Below are 23546 nucleotides of genomic sequence, written 5' to 3' on the forward strand. Positions count from 1 at the left end.
TAATTCTGTTGGTTTTTGCTTTACATGTTTTAGGGCTCTGTTTTTAAGTGCAAATGTGTATAATTGTTACATCTTCCTGATAGACTGACCCTTTTATTATTATAATGTGTCTTTCATTCCCTCCAGTAAAAATTTTTGTCTTAAAATATGTTTTGTCTGATGATTATATAGCCAGTCCACCTCTCTTTTGGTTACTGTCTGCAGGACATATCTTTTTTCATCCTTTTCCCTTTCATCTTATTTTTGTCTTTGAAACTAAATTATGTCTGTTATAGACAGCATGTAGTTAAGTTATGTATGTTCGTATCCATTCTGCTAATTCTGACTTTTGATTGGAGCATTTAGTCCATTTACATTTAATGCAATTATGGATAAGGTATGATTTATGTCTGCTATTTTAAAATATGAAATATGTTATATGAAAGGCATACTTTTCTATCTTTATTTTATAATAGGTGTTATAGTGTTTTACATAACATTTATAATATTATGTTAAAATAAAACGTAAGTATAAAGGATGATTTAAAATCTTTGTTTTGTAAGCCCAACATCTAAACTTCCTTAGGGACAATGTTAGGGATAATTTCATTTTTTTTTTTAAACAAAATGTTTATTCTCAAATTAGTATTATTTTTTCCATGTATTTTATTTTATTTTATTCATTGTACATGTTTATGTGGTACAATTTGTTGTTTCAGTACATGCATATATAGTTGAATAATCTAATCACAATAGTTAGAATATCTGTCACCTAAACATTTATTATTTATTTGTGGTCATTACATTCAAGATCCTCTTTTCTGGCTATCTTGAAATATACAGTATTATTATCTATTGTCACTCTAGAGTACCAGAACTTATTCTTCCTCTCTAACTGTAATTTGGTAACTTTGTACCAGTCTACCAACTTTTCCTCAGCTCCCTCTCCCTCCACCCTTTCCCTGCCCCTGATAAACACTATTCTACTCTCTATTTCTCTTTTTTCTTTCTCTTTTTAACTTATTTTTTTAATTGACCCATGATAATTGCATATATTTACAGAGTACAATATGATAATTGGGTATATTCACACTGAGTGCACTGAACATGTCAGGGTGCTTAGTATATCCATCACCTCAAACGTTTGTCACTTCTTTGTGTTAGGAACATTCAACATCATCTTGACTTGCTATTCAAAGATACACAGTACTTTGTTGTTGACTGTAGTCTCCCTATATAACTATAGAAACCTAGATCCCATTATTCTTAACTCTCCAACATTTTGTATTCACTGACAACCCTCTCCCCATCACCCCCTTTCCTTTCCTCCCATCAGTCTCTAGTAACTACTTCTACGAGATCAACTTTTCTAGCCTCCACATATCAGTGAGAACATATGGTATTTCTCTCTCTGTGCCTAGCTTATTTCACTTAATGTAATTTTCTCCAAGCTCATCAATGTTGCTGCAAAATTTTATTCTTTTTTATAGCTGAATAGTATTCAATTGTGCATATATACCATATTTTCTTCATCCAGTAATCCGTAGAATGACATTTAGGTTGGTTCCAACTCTTTGCTATTGTGAATAGAGCCATGATAAATATGGGAGTGTAGGTGTCCCTTTGACTTGTTGATTTCCATTCTTTTGGAATATATCCCATAGTGAGATTGCTGGATCATATGGTAGTTCTATCTATAGTTGTTTGAGAAATCTCCATACTGTTTTACATAGTGGATGTACTAATTTACAGTCCCATCAAAAGTATAGAAGGATTCCTTTTCTCCACATCCTCACCAGCATTTGTTATTCCCTCTCTGTTTGATAATAGCCATTGTAACTGGAGCAGAATGATACCTCATTGTGGTTTTGATTTACATTTCTCCGGTGATTAACAATATTGAGCATTTTTTCATATGCCCATTGGCCATTTGTATGTCTTTCTCTGAAAATGTGAATTCAGTTCCTTAGCCCTTTTTTTAATTGGATTATTTGTTTTTATAATGATTAAATTGTTTGAGTTCCTTGTATATTCAGGATATTAGTCCCTTGTCAGAAGCATAGTTTGCAAATATTTTCTTCCATTCTGCAGGTTATCTTTTTGCTCTTTTGTTTGTTCCTTTTGCTGTACAGAAGATTTTTAGTTTGATATAATCTCATTTGTTAATTTTGCTTTTGTTCCCTGTACTTCTGAAGTCTTATTCATAAAGTCTTTGCCCAGACCTATCTCCTGAAGTGTTTCCCCTGTTTTCTTCTAGAAGTTTTATAGTTTCAGGTCTTACATTTAAGTTTTTAATCCATTTTGAGTTGATTTTTGTATATGGTGAAAGATAAGGGTCTACATTTATTCTTCTGCATATGGATCGCCAATTTTCCCAGCAAAATTGCTGGGAATTTATTGAAGAGACTGTCCTTTCCCCAGTCTATGTTCTCAGCTCCTTTGTCAAAAATCAGTTATCTATAGATTTACTGCTGAATTCTCTATTCTGTCCCATTGGTCTATGTGTCTGTTTTTGTGCCAGTACCATGCTGTTTTGATTACTATAGCTTTGTAGTATATTTTGAAATTAGGAAGTGTGATACCCCCTGATTTGTTCTTTTTGCTCAGGATTTCTTTTGCTGTTTGGGTCCCTTACTGTTCCATATAAATTTTTGAATTTTTTTTTCTATCTATTTCTGTGAAGTAGGTCATTGGTAGTTCGATGGGGATTGCATTGAATCTGTAGGTCACTCTGGGTAGTATGGTTATTTTGACAATATTGATTCTTCCAGTCTATGAGCATGGGATGTCTTTCCATTTTTTGTGTTTTCTTTAATTTCTTTAATAAGTGTTTTATAGTTTTCATTGTAGAGATCTTTTACTTCCTTGATTAATTTTATTCCTAGGTATTTTGTTGTTGTTGTTGCTATTTTAAATGGGATAGCTTTCTTGATTTCTTTTTCTGTTAGCTTTTGTTGGTGTATAGAAAGGCTACTGACTGGTATGTTGATATTGTATCCTGCAGCTTTACTGAATTTGTTTATCAGGGTTAGGAGGTTTGGGCGGAGTCTTTAGATTTTGCTTACATAAAACCATGTAATCTGCAAACAGGGACAATTTGACTTCCTCCTTTCTAATTTGGATGCCATTTATTTCTTTCTTTTGCCTAATTGTTCTGGTTAGAACTTTCAATAATATATTGAATAGAAGTGGTGAGAGTGATTGTCCTCATATTTTTCCAGATCTTAAGGGGAAAGCTTTCAGCTTTTCCCCATTCAGTATGATGTTAGTTGTGGGTTTAGTTATCAAGTGTTTTTCCTGCATCTATCAAGACAATCATATGTTTTTTTTCCTTTATTCTGCTGATGTGATGTTTTAAGTTTCTTGATTTGCATATGTTGAACCATCCTTACTTCCCTGGAATAAATCCCACTTGATCATGGTGTATAATCTTTTTTTCTATTTTTTTTTTTTTATGTGCTGTTGGATTTGGTTTACCAGTATTTTGTTGAGGAATTTTGTAACTGTGTTCATTAGGGATATTGACCTGTAGTTTTCTTTTTTTGGTTGTATCCTTGCCTGGTTTTGGTATCAGGGTAATACTGGCCTCAGTGTGGAAGAATTCCATCCACTTCAATTATCTGAAATAGTTTAAGAAGTATTGGTATTAGTTCTTCTGTAAATGTTTGGTAGAATTCAGTAGAAAAGCCATTTGGTCCTGGGCTTTTCTTTGTTGGGAAAATTTTTATTACTGAATCTATCTCATTACTTGTTATTGATCTATTTAGGTTTTCTAAAGTTCCCTATTTCTTCCTGGTTCAGCCTTGATAGAGCAAATGCATCCAGAAATTTACCCATTTCCTCTAGGTTTCTACATTTATTGGTGTATAGGTCTTCATAATAGTCTGTGATGGTCCTCTGTATTTTGGTGCTATCTGTTGTAATGTCTCCATTTGCATTTCTTATTTTCTTTATTTGGGTCTTTTCTCTTTTTTACTTGGTTAGTCTGGCTAATGATTTGTCAATTTTGTTTATCTTTTCTAAGAACCAGGTTTTTGTTTGATAGTTTATTTTTGTATTTTATTTTTAGCCTCAATTTCATTTATTTCTGCTCCGATTTTTATAAGTTGTTTTCTCCTACTTATTTTGGGTTTAGTTTGTTCTTGCTTTTCTAGTTCCTTGAGGTGCATTATTAGGCTATTTATTTGATATCTTTCTTTCTTTTTATCTCTCTTTTTTTATGGAGGTGGTCTCATATTACCTTGTTTTTTCATGTTTCTTATTTCCCTGCATTGTTATCTGTGCATCTGGTGGACCAGTTACCTCTTTCAGTTTTGTGGAGTAGCTTCTGTGGGAAAAGACTTTCACTGCAAATGCATCTTAGGATGTTGACTAGTAGAATGCAGTGGCTTCAGGATGGATGCAGTAGTGTAGACTCTGTGTGGTTTCTTAGCCGTAACCCACTTTTACTATGTCTATGAGTGACTCAGAAACCCATGCTTTGGAGGTTTGTGCTGGTGGTGGCACAGCTTTGCTGAGGGAGGTATTGCTGTGTTGGTTTATGGGCTGGGGGTGTGCACATACACCCTATAGGTCAGTCACCTCAGGAGCTAGCTCACTGGAGATGTGGTTGCTGGCATAATTCTCAGTGTTTGGTATAGGTGTGGGTGTATGGCATGTCATGGTCTCTAGGACTGGTTTTCCAGTGGCAGGGTCACCGTTCTGCTTCTCTGACCAGAGGTGGGCCTGCCAGGGGCATTTCAGCCAAGCTGTTTCTCTCTTGGACACTTGGATGTGTGATAGCTTAAAAAACGGAGTGGTGGGTTTTCAAGGAGCCTGATAGCTGAGCTGTTTCTCTGAGTCAGGGACATATGTTGTGCTTTAGCTCAGCTAGCTGAGTGCAGGTCTGCTGGTGGCCCTTCTGCTGTGCCAGTTCTTAGTCCTCATGCGAGGTCTTGCTTTCCTCTGCTATTCAGGAGCTGACTGCCAAAGGCATAGATGCTGAACTGCTTCTCTGGAAGTGGGCAGGGCCACTAGGCAAGCCTGCAGTGAGGGGACCTGTCTAGCTGCTTCTGGGCCATGGGCAGGACCACTAGGCTGGCCTGCAATGAGCAAGCCAGAGCAGCTGCTTACGGGGCTGTTGGCAAGGCTTCTAAGCAGTACTTTTCAGGACAGAACTGCCTGACAGCTTCTCTGGTAGGACATGGATACACTTTATTTCTATTGGCCCAAGGATGTATTTATTAGGGTAGAGACCCATGAACTGTTCTTCTGGGTTGGGGGCTCAGGTGCACACAACTCAGTTAGCCAGTGGGGATGGGGGTGGGGGAGAAAAGGGAGTGGTCTTCCTGAGGAGGGTTTGCCTGTCTGATCTCTGCCTGGAGACATGGGGGTCCATCAGTTCTGCAGGACTAGGGTTGGCTTCCCAGACTGCAGAACTAGAGTCACAACCACTGTGAGCCCAGGCTTCAAGCCACAGGATCAGGGCATTGTAGTCTCTCTTGTGAGTGCACTGGGTGAAGAGTAGAGCCCTGAGGCTTAGGAAGTGCTGCAGCTACTGACTCCAGTGCAGGGTGCACTCCCACAATGGCTCTGGTTTCAAGATCGTGCCATTCTGCATCAGCTTGGGTCACAAAGGTGGGGGGTGGAGAGTACACAGTTTGTGCTAGTATTCTAGAGTGATGCAGTGTGTGTATTCTAGGCAACTCCCGACACTTGGCTCCTGGCTTGTCCTGCCATAGGATCTGCGGGCCTCTGTGGTGAGGATGGGGGTTGGTGTGGGTCCTCTGCCTACCTTTTCTCCCCAAGGGAAAATTCTTCCTTACACTGATCCCAGTGTCAGAGACATGATAGCTGAGACTGTGTGCTTCACTCTCACTCTCCTTTCTGTGCTGCCTTCCTGAGATTTTGTGCTCCACAGGGATCTCACCTGTCTCCTGCTGCATGCCTATGCTATTTCATCAATGCTCCCATTGATATTTAGTAGTCTGTTGGTTGTTCTCACCCTTTTCTGTGGGAGGAATGTGCCCTGGGCACCTCTTGTCCACCGTCTTGCCCCACCTCTCTCCGAGGGACAATTTCTATTGACTGCTTTTATTCTTGAATATGGGCAATATTTAATTAGTTTTCTGCATGTCTCATAATTGCTTATTGAAAAATGGACAATACCTGGGAATATGTCAGAGAGCTTACCATGAGGCTGGGATACGATAGGGGACTTGTATATCTCTAACATATTCCCTATAGAAATCTCATTCCCCAGATTTTTCTCAAGATTTTTGTGTCAACATCTTGCTTGCCCCAACCTATATAAGCTCCTCAGGCAGCTACAATGTTAAACTGTTGTTGTTGGGCTGAGTAGTAACAATTCTCTGGTGATGAGGCTTCTAGGGGACACCAAACCTGTTCTGCTTCTCCTGAGGCTGCTAGGCTGCTGGTTTTCACAGCTACCATGATCGTGGGGCTGTTAATTTTCAAGGCTACCAAGGAGCTAGGGAGAGGGGGAGGAAAATAGGGTAAGTTAAAACGCCAGAATTACCACTGGGCTTTCAAGATTTTACCTTTTTTTTTTTTTTTAAATAAAGCTCCTCAATTTGCTCCAAGCTTTTGGTTAATTTCAAAAGCTCTGAAAATGTTTATTTTTTGCTATATTTGTGAGTGTTCTCATTGCTTGTATAGAGGAACAGACTCTGGGAATCTTCTATTCCACCATTCCAGAAGTGCTTACCCCACTATACCTATATATTTTTTAAAGATTTCCACATGCATCTAGTGTGAAGCTAGTATTGAGAACAACTGAGTAAGTCTCTTACCCTCCTTCATAGGCCCTCTAAAATCCCACATAGCCACATAAGTTGCAACATGAGTATCAAAGACTTGCAGTTCCTCAGTGCTTTAGAAAAATGATACATACATTTTCATATGAATTAGTTAAGTACCTTTCCTACCTTCCTTGTCTACTAAGTCTAAGCCTTTTCCTTTATTCCTATATAAATTATATTTATAATTAATTATATTTATCAGTGGAGATAAGAACATTAGCATGACTGGGCTGTGTTGATCTTACCCTAAATTGTGTGTGTGTGTGTGTTTGTGTGTGTGTGTGTGTGCGCGCGTGTGTGCGTGTGTGTGTATGTGTGTGTGTTTTCTGCTACCCCATGTTAGCGCTAAAGTTCTCTCACACATTCACATGCACATATAACCAGCTGTATCTATAAAAAAAAGTCTTAGTCCCCACTTAAAATATTATCTTCTCTGATTTAATATTGTGAGCTAATCCACCTGCCCCAGAATGTCTGTGCTTCTCTTTCTCTACAAAACAAGAAGAATGACAGCTTTTGAGAGGGTTGGGTTTGTTGTTTGTTTTAGCATGGGGAGGCACTCTGTATAACCTTTTTTAAAATTCTGGCGTTTTCTTATTGTTGCTAGTATTACACTGTTAAATAGGTAGGCCTCGAACTGAGAAATGTCATTGCATTGGAATTGCATTGCTGAGAAAAGCACGTGGATTTTGTCTTCCCATTCAGATGAGGAACACACCACCGAGCACACGCCGAACCACCACATGCCTCAGCCCCCGCAAGCGGTGTTCCCAGCATGCATCTGTGCCGCGGTGCTGCCCATCGTGCATCTGATGGAGGATGGGGAGGTGCGCGAAGATGGAGTAGCAGGTACAGTTTTGATCAGTCAAACCATCCCATGGAGGACAGTAGGTTGCTCTTGAACATATGATCTGTTGGCCATATGTTGAGTTGCTTTATACACATATTATAGTTGTAGATTTGTGACACACTGTATTAACACTGTCGCTTTCCACACCTCCTTTTCTCACTGCTTTTATGATCAAGAAATTGCATTTAAAATAGGAAGTTGGGTCTAGGAGCACAGTTTATGACTAGAAAATAGAGCAACACTTATGTGGCCACATGGAAAGCAAACAGTGACTTTGGCTACCGTAGAAATTTTAGCTGTTTGCTTGACACCACCCATGCCTTCTTTCTCACTTGCTTGCCTTTCCAGAGATACCACCTACAGCGAACAACTACAAAATGACATGATAAAGTAGGGGTAGAGATGAGTTACATTTGTTACAGACAAAAGGTTAATATTCTTGATGTTATATAAAAAAAGCTCTTATAGCTCAATAATGATTCTTAAAAACCCCAATAGAAAAATGGGCAAAAGACATAAACAGACAATTCAATGACCAATAACACCCGTAAACAGCACTGTTACTTTAAACAGTGATATCTTACATTTCAGCTACAAAGTTACAAAATTGGCAAAGATTATTTTAAATGAAAATACCTACAGTTAGTGAAGAAGCAGGGAAAAGAGCATTCTCACACCTTGCTGATGAAGTATAAAACTTCGTGCAAGCATTCTGGAGCAAAGTTTCATGATATGTATCAAAAAACTTAAAAGCATGAAAACTCCTTGACATATTTGACTTCTAGCAGTTCCTAAGGCAATAATGAGAGCTATATAAAGGTTTATACAGGACATTGTACACTGAACATTACTTAAAATAACAAATATTTGAAAAGAGTTTTAATGTTCAACAGCAGGCAGTTAATCATGGTACCAGCACATGATAGCATTACGTGCTCATTAGAAATTGCATTCCCAAAGAATATTAACATAAAAAGTGTTCAGTATATATCACTAAGTAAAAAGCTGAGAAACAAAGAATATTTTCTATATACTATTTTAAAATACAAGTAAGTATATAGGATATTTCATGTATATGAAAGGACATAATCTAAACTGTTAAAAATTGTTTACATTATTGGTGGGCTTACCAGTCTTGTTTTTCCCTTTGTGCTTTTCCATATCTTCCATGTTTTAAGAAATAAACTACATTACTTGAGCAGTTAGAATAAAGATAATATTTCAAAAATATTTTTGCAACCAGTTTCAACCGAATAAAATCTGCACCTATTTTAATCATTTATAGAGATAGACACATGAAAGCTAAAGCCTATATTTATATATTTCTTGTTAATATTATTTATATAGCTCTTAACTTTAATTGGATCGTTAGTTTCTGAAGGAAAAATTGGTATTATTTATTCAAAATATAGGTTGAATGATAAATGCATGCTAAATTCTATATTCCTACTTTAGAAAACTAATGAATTGAGAAAATCCATTCAGGCTGAAGATCATCCCATTTTTAGCACTGCTCCTTTTTACCCACCTGCTTTCTTACCCTGGCACTTCCATCCAATCTTAGCCTGACCACCTTCCCCAAAGACAACATAGCACTTTATTTCTCATTAGGATTATTTATTTATTCCTAAGACTTCCTCATTAGAAGTGGGAGCCTAATTATTACTGGTTCAACTATTTTATCTTGCTCAAGGAGATAATATTTAAAACATTTGTGTAGACAATAAAAGATCATCTTTAATTTATGTGCATTCTAAACCAAAACATATTTTTAAAAACTGAATAATTATTTTGGGAATTTTTCAATAAGCAATGAAATATGACTTCAGTTTAGTAAATACTCACCACTGCTAATATTAGGGTGATTTCCACAAAAAAACTGCATATATTCACAAAGGTATTCTTTGCCAAAGCAATGCTAATACCTAAAGACTATCCTCCACCTTTTTGTTACCTTTTCTTTCTATGTGAAAATGTTCAGAGACAACAACAAAGAGAAAAAATATCCACCTTTCGACAGAAAAAGAGTTTACAAAACTGTTTTAAGGCAAAAAGGAGGCACTAACATTTAGTCCATTGTTGAATCCTTTATCTGATCGACTTATCTCCATTTAAGACAAATGTTCGATTTCCTTTCTCTTCTAAAGTGAGTGCTGTGGCCCAGCAAGTCTTATGGAATTGTCTCATTGAAGATCCATCAACAGTTCTTCGACACTTTCTGGAAAAACTGACCATCAGCAATAGACAAGTAAATTCCTCTCCTTTTATGGTGTATGGTTAGCTAGGAGTATGAAAACTGTTAAAAGCAAGTGAAGGACTTCGCAGTGCTGTGCATGCAACATCAGTGTCCCCTAATACATTGCCAATGTGTACTTTTTAAATAATGATAACAGTGAGGACTATTTAACCTTGCTGTTTTCTTTCAAATTTCTCCATTGTATGATGTTACCATATGTGTGTGGTATATTGCTGGTGATGACCCTAAGATACCGCAAGATACTCAATCTTTTACACAGAGATTAAATTCAGTGTAATGTTCTTAGTATTGGACACACTTATTGAATTCTGATTACTTGACAGTCTGTGATGCAAGTCCAGTTATTAGAGTACGTTAAAACTCTTCCATTAATCAAAAATCTAATTTGCCAGACCAACCTGTAAGAAGATTATGCCAAACAAAAGTACTTTTCTGAGCAATGGCAAAATACACTGATGACTAAAAATGATATGTTTATTTAATGTTATAGTCATATTCACTGGAAGATTTAGTTTCTGAAAGGTAAGGTTCACTACAGACATCTCGATTTACCCTATCTTTATTTCTTTGACTCAAAACCTAAGAAGCAGAATTGTGAAGTTCCAAAAATCTGGTTTGTTTAATAGTTTCTCAACATATACTCTCCTCTCATTCCCATCACACTGGCAGCCATGGCAAATAGAGTTAGTGAAATATATGGCTTCCCTGTTTTGCCTGTGACCTACACACACGGTGTTCATTTTTTTTTTAAAAAATAAAAGGTAGTTGTCTGACTACTACTCAGTGATTTTTACATGTTAGCTCCTAAGAGAAAGAGTTCCAGATGTTTTAAATACTATTAAACAAGTATCACATATCTATATTAAAATGTTGAACATAATTGAAATCAACATGTGGGCAAAAGTAAGAAAAATCCCCCTCTACTTTACAAAAAGTTAACCTTATTTTCTACAGCATACCTGCTGACCGAGACAGTAAAAGTTCTGCTTCTCTTTCAGGATGAGTTGATGTACATGCTGCGCAAACTTCTTTTAAATATTGGAGACTTTCCTGCCCAGACGTCTCACATCCTATTCAACTACTTGGTAAGTTTTAGCAGCCAGTAGGTTATAAATGTTCATTTCCACGTAGGAAGCAGCAGCATGAGAAAAAGATCTTAAATTTTTTTCATTAAATTTCCATTGATTATGTGACTGAAGGTGAATCATAGTCAGCTAAATTCAGCACTTTTTGTATAGGAAAGTCCCTGCCAGGCACAGTCGTTGGCGTATGGTAGGCACTCAATAAATGTCAGTTTCTTTAGCAGTATGCAACCTCCTTGTGTTGGTTCTTAATTTCATTTTTCTCTTAAGAAAACCCATGTGTCATTCTTAGTCATTTTTTCCCCTTTTCCTAGCTTGCTGTTTAAACACACACATGCACGCACACGCTCAACACAGAGGCAGGTGTTGCCCTGGATGGAACGTATTTATGAATGTATTTTTCCATGGCAACTGCCTATGCTTTAAACCACCCTGATAGCTCTTTCCTGAGCCCTCCAGTATTTACCAGTTTCTTCACATTCTCTTTCTCGCACCCCAAATGAATGAAGAGTTGGTGCTCAGTTTGAGGACTGGGACGTGATGTCTACTCTTTGAAATTGACCCTTAATCCCTGCAGACAAATAGCCAAATTAATGTCCATGCTGGGAGAACTCCTTCTTTGTCCCTTACTATCATCATGGAAATAGTTATCAATGTGCATATGCATCCCTAGCAGGGTGATAAACTTAACTCACACCACAACCTCAATGTGCAGAGGAAATTTGTAATTCCTTTCTCTTGTCTATGACTAATTTGGTCATCTTCCTTCTAAGTGCCTACTTGCTGGTTGGCAATAGAAAAAATACGAATGGGTCCAATCTAGATTTAAGTTCAGACTGATAGAAAAATATAAACAGTACTTTTGAGTAGTGTTCAGTCTCTCTTGGATAAAAATACTTAGTGTCTAGGAATTTTCCCCCTTTCTCACTGCCTTTGTCTCTAGAGCTATGTAGAGTTGGGAGGAAAAAGACCTTTGTTCCATGTTTTATCCCTTGTATTTCCTCTGGCTGCTCCATTTGTGAGACAGTGTTCTTGGTCAGGCAGGTTGCTGGATGCCTGGACAAAAGCCCATGCTGCTGTAACTCAAAGCCCCCACAGTGTTTGCTGGGATACTCAGCCTCACCACAGCTCCTGCTGGTGCTGTTGCTCCCCCTGATTTCTGGCCATGAGTTCCATATGGCTCCAGCATAGGAAGTCCCCTGGCTAGAGCATCCTGCTCAGTGACACCAACCTATAGCAATTCTGAATGGAATGCTCTCCAGCCACGCATTGCACTATTTCTGTGTCCTGTTCACACCACACAAAAACCAAAGGTGGATTGGCAAGACCAAATATCAGGGCCGCCCTCAGTTTAGGTATGTTCCCTGCCAAGTTTACATTGCATCCAGGTTGGTATGGAAAGGCTCTGCAGTGAACTCCTGTCAGCAACCCAAGCAGGGACCAGAGGCAGGAGCCCTTCAGTTGCTGTGTGCCTGTGCATTCCCCCAGGTCGCTAGAGAAAAGATATGCTTATCTAGATCATTGCTTTCCTCCGTGCTTTAGCTCTGCAACAAGAAGATCTGGTGCTCAGATAGTTTTAAGTGAATAACTCCAAATCCTCAGCTTACAAACATGCACTAACACTTCTTGAGCATGTCTGCCATCTTGGTCCCCATTCTCCTACTGTACCCAGGAAGGTCCACCCCTACTCCATCATAGCTCACCAGGCTGCATTGACAGGCATGTGAGACAGAGAAAGAATCTGAAGTACTGTGTTAGTTTTAAGGAAGCCTCCTTTCTGATCAACGCACTTTACACTTATAGGACTTCCTACTTTTTCTTATCTTTTATAGATTTTTGTCCAGGGTGAGGCTTGGCCCTCATTAGGGTATTTGGGTTAGTGACCCTGATTCTTTCAATGTAACTGTAAAGTTTTCCAGGACTACCAAATTTTTGGAGAGGAGGGAAAAAACATTTATTTTTATTATATCTTTATGATTTTGTTGTGGATTATTGAGTAAGATAGTTAAAACTTATGTAATCAAATGTTCCAATTACAGTCTGTCCTCATCTTATTCCAATGTATAGAATGTTTAACATACTCTACCTCCTATTAACAAAAAATAAATTTATGATGAGATATTCTAAATGTCAGCTTACCACATAGATATGTACAGTCAGTACATGTCAATAACTAACTAGATAGATAGATAGATAGATAGATAGATAGATAGATAGATAGATAGATAGATAGATAGATAAAATAGAGCAGTACTCTATCCTGCCAAACCTAGAGTACCACCAGGGACTTTGAAGGAATTGCAGAATTTATAAGCTATGGCTCTCCTGAACTCATTAAAAATTATTGTAGGAGTTAAATAAAACAAAATAAAATGTTCAAACAGGCACATGATTTTTCAAAATGATTTTAGAGGGTGTGCAAACAAAATTTTGTAGTTCACCAACTTAGCCAAGCAGAGCACTGTTAGGTTCAGACTATTAGACATAAGCAAAGCTGCAAAGTGTTTTGGGGCAAATTTCATATACAGATTACTGTTAGATGGCCTATGTACCTGAGCTTCCAAGTGACATGGTACCTGGAAAAAATGTTCTTCTGAAGAATTAGCCATTTTAGTGATACATAAAAATGTACAGCAGCCTGTTCAGTCCGTTTTCCAGTCATGCCCTCTCCTGGCCACTGTCCCAAAAGTGTTGCAGAAGCATTTGAACAGAGAACACGAAGGCACAGAAAAAGATTTAATTAAAAAAAAAAAGGAAAGGGGAATGTGAGCTTAGGGTTATTGAGGCTTTGTGAACTCTTCTTGTTGTGACTTTCAGGTGGGGTTAATCATGTACTTCGTGAGGACCCCCTGCGAATGGGGGATGGATGCCATCTCAGCCACGCTGACGTTCCTGTGGGAGGTGGTGGGGTACGTGGAGGGCCTCTTCTTCAAGGATCTCAAGCAGACGATGAAGAAGGAGCAGTGTGAGGTGAAGCTCCTGGTGACGGCTTCAATGCCAGGTAACGCACTACTGCTGCTGAATGACATGACTTTTTTTTTTTTTTAACATTATAAATAGCCCTTTGAAAGACCAAGAGCCTCTTTCATTCATGAGAAAATTTTCAGACTTCTAACCCCTAGTATGGAGTGCTTCAAAGAATTTTTGTTTAATACAATCAGAAGAAATACAATAGACCCTTTAAAAAGTCAGCAGTTGCCAGATGAAAAGGGAGACATCAGAACTGAGATCCGCATGAATCAGTCCTTGAAGGGCTGCCAAGGTTGAAGATTTATTAAAGTGCATGACAGAGGGCCCGCTGAACTGGAGGCCTTTCTGAGTGAATTTTTGGCACTGCAAGGAGAATAATATTGTTCGCCTGGCATGGATTCTAGTCCTTTGTAATCTCAGTGAGAGACGGCTTTATGAAAAGTTGGAAAACGGGAAAGCAGGAAAGAAGAATTACAAAAGAAAGTGAAGTGAGAGGTAAACTCTAGATACAGTTCCTTTTCACTTCAGATAGCTTGTTTTTCCTTAAGACAAAGACTTTTCCAAGCCTTTATCTTTGTGCAGTGACTATGAAAATATGAAATGATGATACTTGTATTGAAATAAAGAGACAAACTTCTGTGCAGATGAGAACATAGTTTCTGGCAGCCAGGAAGCCTGTGTTAAAATCATAGCCCTGCTATATATTAGCCTTATAACTATTTTAGCTGTGAAAAAGTACATTATTTTTCAAAGCTTTCTTTTCTTATGTGTAAAATAGGGATACAATTCATACTTCGCAATCATGAGGAATTAATAAGTTTAGGTATGCAAAATTCTTGCTGCTGTGCCTGATCATAATAAGAAATGGTAGTTGTATACTTACATGTTCTATAGATTATCTAAAAAAGTGATCAGTTTTTTATTATAGCAGAGAAACTCATATTGTCACTCATATACTTAAAAACTCATTAAAAATCAAGGTATGTCATAATGTTCACAAAGATTTATAATTAATAAGTGAAACAGAATAAATACCATCTCAACCAGCCAAAAAGAATTCAGAAAATGTAAATTTAAACCACATTTTTGGTACTTGTTTTGGTTTTGCTACTATCTCTGCACTCCTCAGCTGTTACTGTGTGGTCATCATGTCATCTGAAATACAGGCCTGTATTACTTGCTGCAGTGCTTGAGGCTTGAATTCTGACTCTTCTGCTAAAAATAGTTTCTCTTTGAATAAGATATTTGATTTCTCTCTGTTTCCTCATTTGTAAGATAAAAATAACAATTATATCATGGGGTTGCTGTGAGATTTAAATATGATTATTCAGGTAAAAGGCAAGCAAAAGTATTGGGAACTCCATAAATGGTAACTGTCATTATTTAAAAAGTGAATATATTTAAAATATACATTTAATTATAAATAAAGAAAGGCAATTAGTACAATATGCATATCACATTAAGCACAAAATAATAATAATAATCAGTAACAGTAAAAACATCAGCTTATTAATAGCATTTAATGCTTTAAATACAAACTTTCCTATAGTAGATATGAGTTTTTTTGATTTTTACCTTCTATAGGTACCAAAACCTTGGTAGTTCACGGACAGAATGAATGTGATATCCCGACCCAGTTACCAGTCCATGAAGACACTCAATTTGAAGCTCTGTTGAAGGTAGGAATGACTTGTGACAGAAATGATTTTGTACGCACAATGCCTATGGCCACCTTACTGAACATCCATTTTGTAATTAAATGGTATGTTTCTATTTTCAAATGAATATGTACATTTCTTTACTCTTTCCACTATTGTGCACTTATGCAAATTTATCCCACTTTTGCTGATGCTTTAGCTTTGGAATTGAAGTAGGCAAAATCAGGTTCTGTCTTGGCTGCAGCAGGAGATTGGCACTCTGGTGTTATTCCAAACTCCTCTTGGGATGCTGTGAATTCCTGCTTAGGAGCCTCCTCATATCACTTATGGTCATTCAGGGGGTGCCCTGGGTTTGCCCACTGGCAGCACTGGGGCAAACTCTAGCTGTCAGTTGATGATTCATGCCATAGACTTTTGTTGCATCTAGTTGAATGATATACAGTCCTGACTTGCCATTGGCAGCAATTATTATAGAAGAAGAAAATATATACCTTAGAATAAATGAGGTGAGGAGGCTGGCCAGATAGCTCAGTTGGTAGAGCATGGTGCTGACGACGCCAAGGTCAAGGGTTTGGATCCCTATATTGGCCAGCCACCAAAAATAAATAAATAAATAAATCAGATGATTCATGAAAGTATTTTCTAATAGTTATGGCAATGATTCCCTTCAAAAGAAATGCAATCCATTGCTACATGCGCCTATGTGGTTTTTAAGGTAAAGTAATAAGAAAACAAGTAAAGTGATTCCCCATTTGTCTGAAGTCCGAACTTTCAGTAACCTAATTTTCTGGAACAGAGCTCAGGGCCCAGATATAAGTAGAAAAGGCCTCTGAAAAATTCAGCTTTGCCAAACTTATGTACTTTATATTAGTAGACAGAGTCATTCTACTCCAGATGTCTCCAGAGAGTTTTCTATGGCCCAATGACGCAAACATCAACAACTACTCTGTTTTTATACTCACGTTGTATGGAACGATGGCATGAAGGCAGAGTGTGTACACACCCTGACTCCACCATAACCAGTGTCACCTAAATCAGCGTCACCTAAATAAAGTGACAGGACCTCTCTAGTCTCAGTTTCTTTTTCAACAGTACTGGGATAGTATTTCGGGTTATACATGTTATCTGCATGGAAGGCACTGAAACTGTATAACATATAATAAATGCTCAGTGAATCACAGTTTGTATTCTTAATGTTACTAAATGTGTTTTTTTTCCCTGATATCAAGACCAGTAGGTGCCACTGTGTTTCCACAGTTCATTACTCAGCCTGAATTATAATCACACATCTTTGGCCACTATGAGAGCAGACAGATTATATTACATTATCAGCCTCTATTATATCATTCTTTGGATAATTCTCTGTGTATGTATATATTCATATATACACATATATAATAAATAAAATATATGTAAGATATAAATATATATACAATCCTTATAGGAAGTTACCTTGTTTTTTCGATATTTATTTCACCTTACTACCTAGCACATAATATGTTCTTGATAAATATTTATTAAAATTTCCTATTACTGTTCCAGGAGTGTCTGGAGTTCTTTAATATCCCAGAATCCCAGTCAACACATTATTTTCTCATGGATAAACGATGGAACCTTATCCACTACAATAAGGTGAGACTGTGCAGTAATGGCACACATGTTGAGTTTGTCAAAGGCTCGTCATGCCCTTCCTGAGAGCAGCTCAAGGTCAGGCAGTCAATGTCATTTAGAAGTTAACAGCTTGGCCACTTGGGTCACCCCACCTTACTGTCTATGTAGCTTTAGACTAACCACTTTACCTTCCTACCTTCCTTGTCTACAAAATAAAGATCATGATAGTAGTATCTACACTAAGACAGTTATAATAATTAAAAGAAATAAGCCAGTGAAGGCACTTAGTTATTCATCACTATTACACCTAAGCGAAAAATTAAGTTGCCCATGTAATAACTATGTGTGTCTATTTGAAATTTTAATGCTGTTCTGATTCTCTTTCCTATTCTGTTAAACATAACCATGGATCCAATGAACAAAAGGGGACCTCAGTACAACCAATGACAACACTTTACAGTGACCTTTTTCTTCCAGAGTGTTGTTGAATAAATTGCCTTTGCCTCCTTAGCTTCTGACATAGCACCTTAGTACTTGGAAAGGGTGCTAAGCCTGGGTGATTTGTAGCTTTCCTGAGAAGGGGATTCACCTTTTCTGTGGAATTAGGAGCATAACGGTAGTAAGAAACAAAACGAGTAGAAAATAAATGAACATCTTTGTCTAACTGTTGAGGAAATAGTAAATGGGAATAAAAATTTAATCATTTGAACTCCTTTTTTTTCACATTATATAATCCACCACAGACCTATGTCCGAGATATTTATCCTTTCCGGAGGTCAGTATCTCCACAGCTGAACCTCGTACATATGCATCCAGAGAAAGGACAAGAGCTCATTCAGAAACAGGTATCTGACCACTTCAGTTTTATTCTTTGGTTTTTATCATGTTGTTGGGATGCATAATCTGTAAATGTGTTGCCAACCCTAAAATTCTGTGATTCCTTTATGATTCTCCCTAGAGTGAATGGATGGCCCTTGCTAAATAGATTGTTCTCTAAAATAGTGCATTAAGTTTTATAAATTGGATCGGTGTGAAGGTATTAAGAAACACGCACTTGCAGTAATGCTATGATGAGTCATTGGGTATAAATGATAGAAATCTTCTAATTTATTTACCTACTTGTTTCTAAGCGTGGATTTTTATTTCACATTTTTGTAAAACAAGATTGGAAGTACACATAATGCAGCTGTTAGAAGGTTATTCCAGAGGTTTATACTCGCTGGAAAAAAAGTAAAAGGGATCAATGTAGTAGGCCTTTAAAAAAGCATTGAACTAAGGTCCAGAGATTGGACTTGGTCCCAGTTCTGCCACTGACCAGGGATCTGACATTGAGCATGTTACTAACTTCTCTTAAAACAGGTAGAGACATAATCAAGCAGTGTACTTACGTTTAAGATTGAAGAGCAGAATAATGTTCACATAACCAATCTCAAATCAGACTTTGAGCTTAAGGAGAGTCTCTATTCTGCATTCAAAATTTCAGGATATTTGATCATTTCAATTTTTCTGCACATATCAAGGATGCTAATTTAGAATCAAACTTTTAAAAAATATCTTCACAAGATGAATGAGAATGGCATAGAATTACACAACTTAAGTAATAAAAAATATAGCTACCATTAACTACCTAAATTGCATTTAAAAGGAAGAAAATACTGAATGTGTTGCAAAGTGTGAGGGATTGTGCAAAACTGTAAGATTTTTTTGTGCAAAACTCAGGCCTAAAGGGGCACCAATCTAGGGCCCATCAGCTTTTCTCCTGGTTCCCATTTTAGTCTTTTTTTAAAAAGAAACAAACCCAGAGCTGCCTGAAAACAGCTTAAGGCATCACAGCTTAAGGCATCTGTGGAAATGGTAGAAGCAGTTGGAACTGGCTGACTGGCTCCTGTCAGAGAAAGTCTTCCATATTGTGACAGCCAGACAGATGAGCTCTGGTTAATATTGAACTGTCCTGACAGTACTTGCTTTGTGCTCCTCCAGCCTACGAACTCCCTAAGAAACACTTCCCTCTGTGGTGCAGACAGAGCAGGGAGAGTCAACTAAGCATTGTTTGCTCTTTCTGTGTAGTAAAGAGAAAAACATTTCTCCCTCTTCTCACTTCTCCCTGTGTTATCTGATCAGCCTGATTTGCCATTAAAGATTGACTTCAGTTTTTTCACTGCGTAATTGCAGAGTTCTTGATTCTTATGTTTGTCTGCTCCTACTTCCATTTTCTGCTAGGTGTTCACTCGGAAGCTGGAGGAAGTGGGGCGGGTGTTGTTTCTCATCTCCCTAACCCAGAAGATCCCCACAGCCCACAAACAGTCCCACGTCTCCATGCTCCAGGAAGACCTCCTCCGACTGCCTTCCTTCCCTCGCAGCGCTATCGACGCTGAGTTTTCACTCTTCAGTGATCCTCAAGGTATCAAGTGAGAAAGAAGCATGTCCTCTCGTGGGTTTTTTCTCACACCCTTGTTTTGTTCTCAACTGGGGAGCATTTAAATCAGCAGATAGTTCCATGAGCAGGTGGTCCTCAAAACTGAGTGTGCATTAGAATCACCTGGAAGACTTGTTAAAACACAGATTGCTGGGCCCCACCTCCCCCTCTGAGTTCCAGGACGGAGCCCAAGAACTTGCATTTCTAACAAGTTTCCAAGTGATGCTGATGCTTCTATTCCAAGCAGCCAACTTTGAGAACCGCTGCTCTGAACTAATCAGTAGCAGTTGAACGAGCCAGTGTGGAGTCAGGGGAGGGGAGACTTGACTAAGCAAAGAACAGGTATTTATATGAAGTTCAAAATGAGGCAAAGCTAATCCAGGGTGACAGAAATCAGGACAGTGGTTGCCTCTGGGTTGGGAGGGAATGAATCTCCTGGAAAGGGGCAGGAGGGAATTTTCTGAGGTGATGAAAATTGTCTATACATTAATTGGGTGTTATTTACATGAACATGTATTTCTGTCAAAGCTCACCGAACTCTGCATTTAAGATCTGTACGTTTTACTCTAAATTATACCTGAACTGAGGGAGATTGAGACAGAGACAGAGAAATGGAAAGAGACCCACTTTGGAAAATTGCTCTGTTACTCAACTATTAATTTGGGACAATTTACTTAAATTATTATTCCTATGCCTCAGTGTCCTCATCCAGAAGCTACAGAGCAATAGAACAAACAGCTCTAATCTGACCAGTAATTAGAAGACCAAGCACTAGTCCCAGCCCTGCCATTTTCTGGCTGAAATAACTTCTTTTTCTCAAAGCTACAGCTTATTTAGCAGCAAAATCCTGCAAATGCCTGCCCTGTCTTGCCCACAGAGTTCTTTCAGAGAGGTGGTTATGAAAGTCCTTTGAGAACTAGGAAGTGCTATGCCAGCGGTGTTGTGCTGGAAAGCATTTCAGCAGTAGATTTGCACATCCCGAGTTGGAACAAATGGAAAACAGCAGCACCCTCAGGTCTGATCGCCCTCACGCTGGCAGGATTGGTGTGGGCCTAATTTTATCTCTGCTGCTTCATGTTCTCACAGCTGGGAAGGAACTGTTTGGCCTCGACACGCTTCAGAAAAGCTTGTGGATCCAGCTCCTGGAGGAGATGTTCCTGGGCATGCCAAGCGAGTTTCCCTGGGGTGATGAAATCATGCTATTCCTCAACGTTTTTAATGGGGCTCTGATCCTGCACCCAGAAGACAGTGCCCTGCTCAGGCAGTATGCTGCCACCGTCATCAACACCGCTGTGCACTTCAATCACCTCTTCTCTCTCAGCGGCTACCAGTGGATTCTCCCCACCATGCTTCAGGTGCCCGGAATCGCCTCTTTTACCCAGAAAATTAACCTGAGCACTTCTCATGTCTAGCAGTTCAAAAACATCTATACTGAAACTTTTTAATGACTTCTTTTGTGACAACAGAAGGCTCCAAATGAAATATCCGTACAAATTTCCAAGTGTTCGCAGTATTCCACTCTCCAAACCAAAAGTGTTTTCTCTAAACCAGCAGCATCAGCATCACCTGGGAACTTGTTAGAAATGCAGATTCTCGGGTCCCACCTCAGACCTAGTGAATCAGAAATTCTGGGTCAGGGGCCAGTAATCTGTGTTTTTGTTGTTGTTGTGGTTTGGTTTGGTTTGTTTTGACCGGTAAGGGGATCGTAACCCCTGGCTCAGTATTGTCTGCACCACGCTCAGCCAGTGAGCGCACCAACCATCCCTATATAGGATCCGAACCCGCGGCCTCAGCGCTACCAGTGCCGCACTCTCCTGAGTGAGCCACGGGGCCGGCCCAGTAATCTGTGTTTTTAGCAAGACCTCCAGGTGGTTCTGACCCCCTAGAAAGTTCAAGAACCACAGCTTTTAAGTGAAAAATATGGCAAGTGTTCAGCTGATGTGTCTCCCAAGAGATTCTTTGACCAGAGATTTTCATTGCCACTAAATTTGCTGTGAAAGGATTGGAGGAAGTGAATGTAGCAGGAACAATTTACTCATGTCTAATGTGTGTCTGGCTATGTTTAAGAGTACTGAGTAAAATTCAGGTAGGACCTGGGGGCTTATCCTAGTTCTCTATTTTCAGGGAAGTTTTAATAAAAATTATGAATATAATACATGTTTGTGCAAAGTAGAGTTTTTTACCAATTACCAAAAGCAGTTATGCTGATTATAAAATTCAGAAGATATCAGATCCCCATACCGGCCAGCTGCCAAAATTTTTTTTTAAATAATAATAACATTTCCTTAAAAATTCAGAAGATAAATAAATTTTACAGAGAAAATAAAGATCACCCATAATCTTCCCTCCCGGATAACCTTTATTTACATTTCTTGAAAATCTTGATATTCTCTCCTATACACACACACGCATACATGTACACACTCTCTCTTTTTTAAAAAAACAAAAGTTGGATTAAACCATATATTCAAGTTTGTAACCTGCTTTTTTCATGTAACACCAAGAATATTGTGGACATTTTTTTATGTAGCTACATTTAGCTTTACAGCATCTTTATAAATGCCTGCACAGTATTCCATTGTTTGCACATACCATAATTCACTTAACCAATCACCGTTTATGAATAATTTAAGTTGTTTCAAATTTTACAGTATTATAAACAATTTTACAGCAGGTATTCTTGTATATACATCTTGGTACATTTGTCCAGTTCTTTCCTTGAGATAAATTCCTAGTCACAAACTTCCTGGGGAAAAGTATACTTAAATTTTTAGAATTTTTGTCTATATTACTGTACTAGTCCATTTCTGTTGCTTATAACAAAATACTTGGGACAGGGTAATTTATAAAGGAAACAAAATTTAATTGCTTATAGTTTCTGAGGCTGGAAAGTCCAAAGTCCATCTGGTGGTGGTGACAGTGACCCAGGAGTCTCACATTGCAAGATGGTGGAAGCAGAGAGAGCAGAGAGAGAGAGACTTTCTTCTCTCTTCTTTTAAAACCCTCAGAACCACACCCCTGACCACCATTTTTAATCCATTCACTGCTGCACAGTCCTACAATCTAATCACCTCTTCAAGGCTCCACTTTTCAATTACCATAATAGGATTTCCCACCCTCTTAACAGTCACAGTGGGGGCTAAGTTTCTCATACATAAAACTTGGGGGGAAAATTCAAGCCTCAGTGAGTTTTGGGGGGACATAATTCAATACATTGCAAATGCCAAATTTCTCTCGACAGAGGCTTTGCCATTTTACACTCCTTTCCATCATTTTATGAAATTAGCCATTTCCCTCCATGCTTTCCATGGCTGAGTTTTAAAAGCAAATATAACTTTGATACATTGTTAAGGAATTTCTGAATATTTTCCCATAGGTGTACTCAGACTATGAAAGCAATCCCCAGTTGCGTCAAGCCATCGAATTCGCCTGCCACCAGTTCTACATTCTGCACCGGAAGCCCTTTGTGCTCCAGCTGTTTGCTAGTGTGGCGCCTCTCCTGGAATTTCCTGTGAGTAAGCTCAGTGGAAATAAATGAAGACAAACCAAATAAGAAAAGCAAAGCTATCTATTCAGAGCTTGCTATAGCAAGGGAGTCAGCCACCATCACTTTTGCTATGGCAGAGACACAGAGGCAGATGGAGGAGTAGGAAAGCTTCATAGGGGAAAAAAGGGAACCTACAGGTATGCCGATTGGAAACTGTTGGCCTGGGGAAGCTGTATGTGGGCTGACTAGGAGTGGAACAACTTATGTAATTGGTTAGGGGTATATATTTGGCTTTCTCTGGTTGGTCCTAAGTTGGAAGCAGTGACAAAAATTAGGGAAGCTGTCAGTTATTAATCAAGTCCTGACCATTTTAGGCCCGTTGTTGTTACAGGGGTTATTGTTTGACTTGCACTAGAGCTAGTGGTCTGACTTCCTA

At 38.4% G+C, this 23546-nt stretch overlaps 1 protein-coding gene and 1 non-coding gene across 4 annotated transcripts in view; both read left to right on the forward strand.

Moving 5' to 3' along the window:
• UNC80 (unc-80 homolog, NALCN channel complex subunit) overlaps positions 1-23546 on the forward strand; it is a 207725-nt gene that overhangs the window by 137112 nt on the left and 47067 nt on the right. For all 3 annotated transcript variants that reach the window (XM_063092340.1, XM_063092339.1, XM_063092341.1), the window contains 10 exons: positions 7485-7628; positions 9777-9877; positions 10885-10971; positions 13786-13969; positions 15523-15617; positions 17139-17228; positions 17951-18052; positions 19428-19608; positions 20710-20978; positions 23000-23134. In XM_063092340.1, coding sequence (XP_062948410.1) covers positions 7485-7628; positions 9777-9877; positions 10885-10971; positions 13786-13969; positions 15523-15617; positions 17139-17228; positions 17951-18052; positions 19428-19608; positions 20710-20978; positions 23000-23134 — 1388 coding nt within the window. The remainder of the gene's footprint in view (positions 1-7484; positions 7629-9776; positions 9878-10884; positions 10972-13785; positions 13970-15522; positions 15618-17138; positions 17229-17950; positions 18053-19427; positions 19609-20709; positions 20979-22999; positions 23135-23546) is intronic.
• TRNAV-GAC (transfer RNA valine (anticodon GAC)) lies at positions 16114-16187 on the forward strand. Its single transcript has one exon. It is a non-coding gene; the product is annotated as a tRNA-Val (tRNA).

This window comes from Cynocephalus volans, chromosome 1, assembly GCF_027409185.1.
Source record: "Cynocephalus volans isolate mCynVol1 chromosome 1, mCynVol1.pri, whole genome shotgun sequence".
In the NCBI taxonomy this organism is placed as follows: Eukaryota; Metazoa; Chordata; class Mammalia; order Dermoptera; family Cynocephalidae; genus Cynocephalus; species Cynocephalus volans.